Source organism: Oncorhynchus mykiss, chromosome 10 (genome assembly GCF_057628025.1).
Source record: "Oncorhynchus mykiss isolate SJ-2025 chromosome 10, ASM5762802v1, whole genome shotgun sequence".
Lineage (NCBI taxonomy): Eukaryota > Metazoa > Chordata > Actinopteri > Salmoniformes > Salmonidae > Oncorhynchus > Oncorhynchus mykiss.
In genome coordinates this window covers 64,454,325-64,465,912 of record NC_143031.1, presented here as the reverse complement: position 1 = coordinate 64,465,912, position 11,588 = coordinate 64,454,325, and the positions used below count along the sequence as shown (strand labels likewise).

The 11,588-nt window shown below is 41.9% G+C and overlaps 1 protein-coding gene across 3 annotated transcripts; it reads left to right on the top strand.

Annotated features, from left to right (window-relative positions):
* The first annotated feature begins 581 nt into the window (after positions 1–581).
* LOC110534635 (uncharacterized) lies at positions 582–7,207 on the top strand. 3 transcript variants are annotated; one of them, XM_021619557.3, is made up of 3 exons: positions 582–1,694; positions 2,332–2,462; positions 3,936–7,207. In XM_021619557.3, exons 1-3 carry the CDS (start codon positions 1,412–1,414, stop codon positions 5,229–5,231), a joined length of 1,710 nt encoding a protein of 569 aa, XP_021475232.3. In that variant the 5' UTR covers positions 582–1,411; the 3' UTR covers positions 5,232–7,207. The 3 variants fall into 3 exon arrangements, with proteins under 3 accessions (XP_021475232.3, XP_090043637.1, XP_090043638.1); XM_090187511.1 differs by having other exon boundaries at positions 1,127–1,301; XM_090187512.1 differs by lacking the exon at positions 2,332–2,462 and having other exon boundaries at positions 1,170–1,694.
* Positions 7,208–11,588: the final 4,381 nt, after the last annotated feature.

Sequence of the window (11,588 nt, the reverse complement as noted above, 5' to 3'; positions counted from 1 at the left end):
ATATGCATCCTAATCCAGCCATTGCCATGAGTTTTGACTTTGAATGTGTGTTTGCGTGACCTCAGCTCAGCCTATCAGAAAACTGGGCTGGCAATCCTGATAGGTCCATCCATTGCCCACTATTCAGCCAAAGGCTCATTAGCAAAAATCATTAATAAAGGCCCATAGGCCACCGGCCATGTCATTTTACTCTTTTTGTATATCGAAAAATAAAACAATAAGTTGTGTGTGTAAATTTCGACCAGCCCAACCAAAAAAAAAAATTATCTAGCCCATCTGGCATTTGACAGATGGCCAAGCTGCCTCTGGGTTTTTGAATGATTTTAGATTTTTCCCCCTTTCCTACGATATTCCTGCAAAAAAAATATATAGTTTACTACCCATACAGTAGGTGGCGGCATGCACCTCAAACGATTGTTTGCCGACGACCACAATACCATAGAAGAAGGATACTTAGCTATTCTTGCCTGTTTCATGTTCAGGGCTAGAAGGGATCCAGCTTTTGTCAAATTAAAGTCCGATTTGACTTTTCGCAGCAGGTTAGGAGAACTCACGCAGCAGGTTAGGAGAATTTACGAAGCAGGTTAGGAGAATTTACGAAGCAGGTTAGGAAAAGGGTTGGGGTTAGCTAAAATGAACAAAAAATATATTTTGATCTTCATTTGACAAAAACTGGATCTCATCTAGATACCAACCATTCATAGGGTTGTTACTACACGAGGTACAGCTAAGGACGATATTTACCATTGAACTACTGCGAGAGTTTGGATGTACGTTTTGAAGCCTGATAAATCGGCTTCTTCTTATACGTCAGTGGTCGGACATCACTTTTACATTTGCATTGTATCTGTGCGCTGATACATTGTAGTTAATTTCCGCAGACCTTATTTTCGGCCCCTATCCTTTCCCCATTCAGTTTTTCCATAGAGACGGCTGAAAGAACCAGAGGTAGCTTATTTTCGGGTTTTAGGACTACACATTTTTTTAATTAATCAATACATAAAGCACATGAGGGAACACAAGCATACATAGATTACAAACAATGGACAATCGAGCTAGGGGTAGGTTTTAGGACTACAAATCTAAGCGATATCCGACTCCGATTCGTCATCATTCCAAACTCTCGCGGTAGTCCAATGGTACATCTCGTCCGTAGCTGTACTCCATCTAGTCACAACCGTTTCACAGCGGTACCGAGAACAGTTTCCACGTAATCGTTTTTATTGTTTAGACATTTATTAACACCAAGGAACTGAATCATATGACTCATTTAACGGCACAGCATCACGTACTTACACCAGGTAGTATTTAATTCGTATTGGAGACGGGAGCTGGTTGATAGCAGCTAACTAGCGTTACACCCCCCCCCCCCACCCCCCAAAAAACTAGCGTTACCTAGATACATCTAACAATGGCTAACTGTGTGGGTTTTCACACTCAAATAGCCTCCATAATGGAGGTGCTAGCGAATGCAGCAGTGGCAGAGATCTGTAAACTCGTAGACGACGACTATGCAGTGTTTCGTTTAGAAATAACTCAAAGCCAGAAAGAAAACAGGGGATTGCGGAGGAAACTACAGCTACAGGAACTGAAGGTGGCACGGGAGCGTGCAGAGAGGACAATACGAGAGCGCGTCCTCGCCAGTCGTCCCAGTAGTGTCAAGATGCTTGACGGATACAGAGGAATGGCAAGAGGTACATTTTTCAGAAGGCCAAGGCTGCGCGGCATGTCGCCGTTAATATAAAATTGTATTGGTCACATACATATTTAGATGTTATTGCAGGTGTAGCAAAGTGCTTGAAAATAGCTCATTTTATGTCGCCCCGTTCCCCTCTGCACATGTGTTCAGGTGTGTTACCCAGAATTGGGTCTTAGTCCGTTTTTGGATAGTATGATTACTTCGCTATCTTACGCAAAGACACAATATCATATGCTATCCGGATTCTTGATTTGCTGCATTTCCTATTATTTACTCAACGAAAACAATGTGATACATGGAACATAATACATCAATCAATAAATAGTATGAGAAATAAGTTATGAGAATTCTTACATCCTTAATTTACCATGCAAGTCAGTTAAGAACAAATTCTTACAATGACGGCCAAACCTGGACAACGCTGGGCACTGAGATGCAGTGCCCTAGACCGCTGCGCCACTCGGGTGACCAAATTGTAGACAGTGTCAACATAGCCACGGGAATTAGGGGTACTGCAGCGCCCCTGAAATGTAAAACACAAAAATATTAACCCCCCCCAAAAAAAACCCCCAAAACATTCCCACCAAATTAGTGTAACCTAACCACTTATTTTCCCCCAATCACACACTCAGGTGATGGACATCTCACTGGAGGCCATAGGAGCTTTCTGAAGCCAGCGGGACACAATACATGGAAAGATGAACAACCAATCACTGTTGATGAGGGGAGTGGAACCTCAACCCAGCACGTTATTGTGATAGAGGTTAGTGTAATGCATAAAATGTATTATTTGTCAATCAAATGTGGCCCTTTTTATTTTAGAAAGGCTCCCCTCAGCTATTCACTTGCTTACATGTACATTCAAATGTATCTGCCATAGGGGAGCTTGTGAGACTCCTACAACATACATGCACACAGTAATGCGATTATTTGCGTTGGTGGGTTTTTTTATCAACTGAATGTATGCATCTTCGAAGTAGTTTTCACATACAAACTTTACATGTCCCAATTCAGAATCAAATATCTTTCCCAAAAAACAACATGATAGATTTTGATTGGCGATTTTGTACATTTATCAGAGTGCCAACAGGATTTCGCAACATTTTATTGTAATTTCTGTTGCCAAAAATGGCGGCAGCATTTCTGAAATTTCATATAAAGACATGTGCTCAGTTTTAGGACAATTTTAAGCAGAATACATAATACAAAAACAATTAGAAACACCTAAAGTGCTCAATTTTGTTTATTTTCCTCAACAAACAGCTATGTCATAATCCACTTACACACACACCCCTTCTCTCCATCAGGCTTGGGGCTTGCTGTCAACACAAGATGCACCTCCCATTCCATCTCTCTCTCAAAAAACCCCAAATTGATTCAAAGCTGATCAATCGCTTTCAATTTGAGGATCGATATTTCTTTCTAATAAGTTGTCTTCAAAATAATTGATTGTGATTTTCTTTTCTGAAAGGGTCGTATGGTAGATAAAGAACAGATAACGTGGTTGATATGTACAATTATTATTTTTTTTTATCCAGAAAGATTGTTCTTTCGTGATCCGTATTAAGTTTTACAGAGTTTAAAACGGCAAAGCTGACAAATAGCACTCAGCTCTTTGCGCAGCGCTCTCCATAGACAGACTGGTGGAGAGCAGAGTGCCGACCACCCTACTAAAGCCAAGGTTAGCGGAGTAAAAGTTTGCGTGAAACGCCACTCACCTTGATTCTTTCAACACTTACCACAGTCTTCCCTGCTACCACTTCAGTCATTGTGGTCTGCCGCTGCTGTGGGAACTGTTGTGACATTCTCTTATGTTTTGCTGATTCGAAGTTACTGTTGGTTGTTGACTTTCTCTATTTTCTAAAAACATTTGGAAATTGTTTTGCACGTTCATTAGCTGTTATTTTTGTTGGAAAATTAGATTGATTTCAGTTCATTGTACTGCCTGTCAGCCATCAACAATCACCCATCATCTTCGCATGTGAATAGGCTGACAGGCCAGGGGGAAATAACTTTGTTGAAGGGTGGTCAGATTGGGTGTTACAATCTGTGTATGCTTACTTTGATTTTGACCTTACTCTGCCCATCTTAAATCGGTGTAAGGTGTTTACATAACTATTGCATAATCTGCCTACTGCCATAATCTGTTTAACATAGAATTTTTACTATGCATGTAAACATACTCTTCATGTATCCAATTCAATTCATGTACCAATAATAACCTCTCTTGTGTCAGTCTGTAGATACAGAGGCTGCAGGTCCTGAAGGATCGTCTCTGGTCAAGCAGGAGAAGACTGAAGGTGAGGAGGACCAACAGCACAGCAGAGACATCCAGACTGGAGCGGCTGTAGCCACAGAGGACCCCACCAACGCCCCAGCACAGCCCAGGACTCGACGCAGCATCATGGAGGTCAGTGGAACGCTGAACTCCGTCCTCAATTCCGAGACAGATACCAAGACTTTAACTGTAACACACAGGCTTTTACACACAGGATCTGACCACAGATCAGACCCAAAGAGACTTGGGCTGTGGAAACTGGGCAGTCCTCCTGCTCCCGGCTCAGACTATGTACCGGTATTTCACCAGAACGAGAGGAAGGTTCATTCCCACGAGGATGGTGATGGTGATGCGTTACACACTGGCGGTGATGATCCGTCTTGTTCTTACGCTACAGAGATGGACCCTGGCAACATGCCCTTGGGTTTAGAGACACAGACTGATCTGTCTAGAGGAGACTGGAACCAGTACAGTAGTAGTATATACTCTGAAGGGTGCCAAGATAAGAAAGTGGAGGGTCTGGTTGTAGAGGAAGTGACTGTGAAAGTGGAGGGCGACATTTCTCCCACATGGAATGCAGATAGTCACTTAGGAGACGGACACTCACAGGGAAGATATTTCTTAGATTACAGGGAAAGCTTGGAGAAAAATCCAAATGTCGCAACCCACTCGCCTTCATACGCGTTCGGGGACCGTGACCCAGTGTCCACGTCGATGGGGCCTTCCGATTCACACAGCCGCATCCTTTTCGATCAGGTATTGCACTCAAACGACAGTGCTAGAGCCCAGGCTCAGGGAGGGGGAGAAACATCAGGCAATAGTAAAGAGAAACGGTTCCTCTGCATGTTCTGTAACAAAGGCTTCAGCAGCCCTCAGAGTGTGGAGATCCACCAGAGGGTCCACAGAGGGGTTAAACCCTTCAGCTGTACCCAGTGTCACATGCGCTTCAGCCAATCTAGTGACCTGAAGAGGCACCAGAGGGTCCACAGAGGGGTGAAACCCTTCAGCTGTACCCAGTGTTTAATGCGCTTCACCCAGTCTAGTGACCTGAAGAGGCATCAGAGGGTCCATACAGGGGAGAAACCCTTCAGCTGCCCCCAGTGTGACATGCGCTTCACCCAGGCTGGCAGCCTGAAGAGGCACCTGAAGGTCCACACAGGAGAAAGGCCGTTCGCCTGTCCGCACTGCGGGAAGAGGTTCTCAGAGAGGAGATACCTCAGGATACACCAGCAGAAAAACCATTCCACTCTATAAACTAGAAACCATTACATGTTATAGCGTATTACGTTTAGATCAAACCCTGCGTTGTTGTCAGCAGAAAAGATCCACAGATGCATTTGGAGTAGCGAAAGTAACACATTTCAGTGTTGAATATTCCTGTTTTGAATATTTAATCTCACAACTTGAATGAAAAATTTGTGAGGATGGTAGCGGCCTATATTGCCACTCCTATTTGCTATCTCTTCAGTATAAGCCTACAGCCTACAAGCCACTCAGGCCTGGAGGGAAGCAAAAGTCATTCTGCTACCCAAGAATATCAAACCCTGCGTTGTTGTCAGCAGAAAAGATCCACAGATGCATTTGGAGTAGCGAAAGTAACACATTTCAGTGTTGAATATTCCTGTTTTGAATATTTAATCTCACAACTTGAATGAAAAATTTGTGAGGATGGTAGCGGCCTATATTGCCACTCCTATTTGCTATCTCTTCAGTATAAGCCTACAGCCTACAAGCCACTCAGGCCTGGAGGGAAGCAAAAGTCATTCCGCTACCCAAGAATATCAAAGCACCCTTTACAAACTCCAGCAGCCAACCAATCAACCTGCTACCAACCCTTAGTAAACTTCTTGAAAGAAAAATGGTGTTTTACCAGATACAATGCTATTTCACAATAAACATATTAACAACTGACTTTCAGCCTGCTTATAGGGAAGAGCACTCAACATGTACGGGACATACACAATGATGATTGGCTGGAAGAAATTGATAATAAGAAGCTTATGGGAGATGTTTTGTTAGACTTCAGTGCAGCTTTTGACATTATCGATCATAATTTGCTGCTGGAAAAATGCATGTTGTGTCTTTACGTGCCCATTTTTACCACATTCTTGCCAGCATACGCCTTTTATACCTCCTATGCGCATGCCAGAATGCAGGTGACGAGTGACAGTAGTGGTGTGCAGATGCTGGTGGGCGTTTATTTGAATAAATCCATTGAATATACACTTTCAAAAATATATACTTTATTTTTTTTGTCAGGCAGGTCCTAAGAAACATAAGACTAATAATGTATTTTCAATGGGATAGAATAGGCCTAGCATAGAGTTTAATGATGTTACGTACAAATGAATTAAGTCAATAGTTCATTCTTTTGTTCATTAAACCCACGACACACACCTACCCCATTCAGTCAACACGCTTGTATTTTATAGTAAGAATAAATAAATAAAATACAAATAATATTTTTCCAACACAACCACTGTCATATAAAAAAGTGGTATTCTGAAATAGAAGCACGTGCTTTTTTGATCCTTTTTTGATCCACATTTCATCTATTTCCTACCCTCACTCCACTTTGTTAGGGAGCAGAAAATAAGAGTTGAGTTCATATTTCACAATCTCCGCAGGCTTTTGGAGTTGCCTTTACGCGATCGAGCAAAATAGTAGGTCTACGCTTGCTACATTATAGCATTCAATAGGTCTCTGATTTGCTCAGCCAGAAACCAATTAACCAAATAGCCTGAGACAAATCCGTGAAGTCGGGATTAGGCGTAGGCTACTAAGCAACTGCGAGTGAAGGGCAAAATAATCCACTTGTTAAACTGCATTGGCCTATATTACATGCTGACACAATGTTCTAACAAATGAGCCAACTATACAACATGATCATGAGCAGCACTCACCTCAATTTAGCTAACATTTCCCCCGGGTGACATCAATAAGGGACCATAACTTTCACCTGGTCAGTCTATGCCATAGACAGAGCAGGTGTTCCTAAAGTTTTGTACACTATGTATAAGCCACTTAAGCCTAAAAAGTCTGTCATATATTGTATTTGTACTGTGTAGGCTATATGATGTTCGCAAATGCCTGTTTCATTACTTTACTTCAACTACTCTGTTTGTCCCCAAGACGCTTTCAATTAGAAAATGAATGCAGTTCATGTGTATGTGTGGTTTTCATATGATTTATTTAAAACTTGTTTAATAAACACAATGTGACTTTTCATTCTAAGACTTTCATTGAGAATCTCTTAAGTATACATCACATCTGATCTCACCCTGTTCTGCATACACCAGACAGTGCTTTCTAAACAATTTACACTTACTAAATATACCTACACATACCCACACACAAACAAGCACCTACTGTACACATCAAAATAGTTTTGTCAGGTTTGTTTTATGATGACTTGACTATTTTTACCCACATCATATTTATGTCCATGATGAGTTTAACAACAATGAAGTCACCCTGTATCTACAGTTTATGATGCAAACATATTGGGGATGGGTAAACACACTGGGGCCATACTTGCAAACATTAGAAAAAGTTCAAGGTAAAGTTTAAGTATCAGCAAATTAAAATCCTTGACGTAGTGGCATGTGATCAAAGCCTACATGTTAGCTGTTGCCACTACATGAGTTTACAGATTTAGCCCTACAATAACCTCACCAGATGGCTGGGATTATTTCCTGTAACAAATTATCAGCCAAATAAAAATGGTCAATGTAGTTGGACGTGTTCCAACATGTGTTCATGGAATAGTCCTTAACAGAAGTATAACAGCATGTACTGATGATCAGAGCAACTACATCACCTGTATCTAACTGATTGGCCAAATTGCTTTCTGTGTTGAGTGCCTAGATCCAGATAATTGTCACAGATTGTGGCAAGGGTTCGAATCTCACGTTAGTTCCCCCCCCCCCCCCTTTGAAATGTAGTATTATATTTGTGTTAGTGTGTTGAAAGGATGTAGCCTACAGCCAACAGTTTGAAAATGAAGATTAAGAATACATTTATTAAGGAGCTACCTCTTTCTTCAGCCTTGCAGACAAACACTGCTGTGACCTAATAATCATATTGCATAGGCTATATTATATTGACTTGTACACCAAATCATCTACTTCGTCACATATGTACTAGAGTAGGATTACAGGTCATCCTACAGATGGCAGTATTGCAGTTTATTTTAAATACGTTTATCGGAAGTCCGGACTCGAACCCACGCTAAGCCTAATGTGTGTAAAATATTCCAAATCTACAATCTTAATGGAGGAAGATATTTATTATGGGGAATTGTTTTTATTTGACAGTCATCTAACTCTGAGCGGGTCGAAAGTTTCAAGTTCCTTGGTGTCCACATCACCAACGAACTACCAAGACAGTCGTGAAGAGGGCACGACAACCCCTTTTATCACCTCAGGAGGCTGAAAAGATTTGGCAATGGGTTCCCAGAACCCAGGGACTCTGATGGCACAGCTGGCGCTGCAGTACAGCGCCCTTAACCACTGCGCCACCCGGGAGGCCCCCACTATAACCTACATTAATTCACATCAGATAGTGTCCTCCTTATGCTATAAACTATTAATGCATATGGGACTTTGTATGGTACACTTCCATTGTCGATTGGCTATAGTCGTCCGGAAATAAAAATGTATCACTCCTGGAACCCGTCTCATATGAAAACCATGAATTCAATGTAAACATGCAGACTGACACAGGCCACTGGCACAGCTACATAAACAATCAACGCTACTCTAGTATATTCTGTATCATGTAACGTTAGCCGTGGAGGCTTGCACTTACATCTACAATGTTATATATACATTATTATAATAATCCACTTCGTCATGTGTGGACCAGCAGTGAACAGCATTTCCCTTAACAAAAATGCTTGAAGCGAGGGGTTTTCGAACCCGCATTTAATGAACACTGCCGTTTACGAGTCAACCGCATTAGCGCTGTTTGTCACCTGAAAAGCAATGGCTACGGAACATGACAGCTATTTAACAAGTCCATAAGGCAACAAAAAAAATGTTTACTATCCAATTCAAGGATGCGATGATAATGCAAAATTGACATAGACCAAGTGAAGAGGAACAAATGTAAACCTTAAATTTGTAGGTTTAAAGGTATCACTTTGGTGGCCAAGTTGACCTATTTTAAGAAATGCCATTGGTTTGTGGAAAAAAAGTTTAAGCTCGATGATAAACTGTTACCGGAAATAATCAAGGTCACCTGGTGAGGTTTGCATAGGGCTAAATGTGCAAGCTTATGTAATGGAAACCGCTAACATGTAGCCTTTGATCACGTGCCACTACGTCAACAATTTAACAGGCTGACCCCTTAAACTCAAGGGTCGAGTGCCTGCGAGTTTTCGCTCCTCCCTTGTACTTGATTGATACATTAAGGTCACAAATTAGTAAGGAACACCTCTCACCTGGTTTTCTAGGTCTTAATTGAAAGGAAAAAAACTAAAACCAGCAGACACTAGGCCCTTCATGGAATGAGTTTGACACCCCTGGCCTCATTTTTAAAATTTAACTAGACAAGACAGTTAGGAACAAATTATTATTTACAATGATGGCCTAGGAACAGTGGGTTAACTGCCTTGTTCAGGGGCAGAACAACAGATTTTTACCTTGTCAGCTAGGGGTTTCGATCTGCAATCTTTCGGTTATTGGCCCAATGCTCTAACCAGTAATGATGGGTCGTTTGCGAACGAGTCGGCTCTAAGAGCCGGTTCTTGTAGGTGAACGTTGGGAGCCGGCTCGCATATCAGAAGAGCCAAATCTATTTATAAAAAAATTAAGATATGAATAATCAAAATATGTAAATTAATAGAATGAAATAATTCAAAGAACGAAAAAAGAAATAGAATTATATAGGCCTAAATGTTCAAGCGCGCACACACATTCGTTCTGACTGTCTGCTTAGACTAACAGCCTCACCTGTTGAACCTGTCAATCAGACACACAGTGTCAACCAATGAACCAAAGATGCATGAGGGAGGGCTGAACCAACTCACTCACAGTCACACACTTAGCAGCCGAGGAGAGAGAGGAAGGACAGCTGTGAAAACAACAGCTGGAAAATGAGTCGGAAGCACAGTAGCATTTGGATGCATTTTAATAATGTAGATAATGTTAGAGCCCAGTGTAGAATTTGCCAAAACAAAATCTCATATAAAGCCGGTTCTACGCACAACCTACACCGGCATATGTGAACTATGCACCCAACGGTGAAGCTAGCTGTATCTTTGAGAAACTAGCTGGCCTGCTAGTGATAGTGGCGGAGCCAGCACATGGAGGTGTATTCACTCAGTCAAGTAGGCCTACTCCGCAACCCACAGCAACGCAGTCTTCAATGGACCAGTTTATGCCAAAGTCTATGTTTGTAACAAAACGAGGCGAAATTGATATTGCATTGGCTAAAATGATTGCCACCGATTTCCAGCCATTTTCGATCGTGGAGGACAGAGGTTTTAGAAATTATAGCAATAGTCTAAATCAAATGTACACAATTCCAAGCAGGAAAACCCTTTCAAGATCACTTATTCCACAACTGTACGAGAGGACACAGGCTTCAGTGCGGGAAAGAGTCCAAAAAGCTACTGCAGTTTGCCTTACCACTGACTGGGTAACCACTTCTTACATGTCAGTTACATGTCACTTCATTGAAGATTTTTCGATGTCTAGCTGTCTTCTGGATTGCTTTGAGTTCAGTGACAGACACACCTCAGAGAACTTGTTGAGAGTGGCCAGAGAATGGCTAGTAGATGGAAAAGTGTGTTAGCGACAATGCAGCTAACATAACCGAAGCCATGAACATTTTTAAATGGACCCATCATCCATGTCTTGCCCACACAATCAACCTGATTGTAAGAGAAGCTCTGAAGGTGATGAAGCCCACTGTGGACAAAGTGAAAGCAGCTGTGGAATTCTTCCGCAGGAGCACAGTAGGTGCTGAAAAACTAAAGTCTACACAACACCAGATGGGGATGCCTGAGCTGAGGCCTAAACAAGACTGCACTACAAGGTGGAATTCAACATTTTATATGTTGAAGCGGTTTCTTGAGTCAAAGGATGCCATCATCTCTACCCTGGCCATTGTCAATGCACCTGTTGATGCTCTGACCCAAGAGGAATAATGGGAGGTGGTGGAGGAGGTGTGCAGAGTCCTGGAACCCTTTGAGCAGGGCACTGTGGAGATCAGTGGAGTGAGGTACAGTAAGCAGTTATTACTACATAATTTTTTTATCCAGTATTATATATGTATATGAGCAGTAGATGAGAATGTAGTATCAGCAGACAAAACATGAACCTGAACCTATAAGTTACTATTCTCTCTTTTCAGCTATGTGACAGCCTCAAAAATGATACTCCTGTGTAAGGGTCTGCAGCGAATCACATCCAGCTGCCAGAGAGAAGCAAATGTAACCACAGGATATGTGACAGAGTGGATGGACACACTATGTTCATCAATGGACTGAAAGTTCCACAGAATGGAATCATGTGCTATCAGAAACCATTGCACTTGACCCCAGGTTTAAGAAGTTAGCCTTCAGTGATGCCAGAGCATGATTAGGCTCTTCAAAGAATAAGGGAG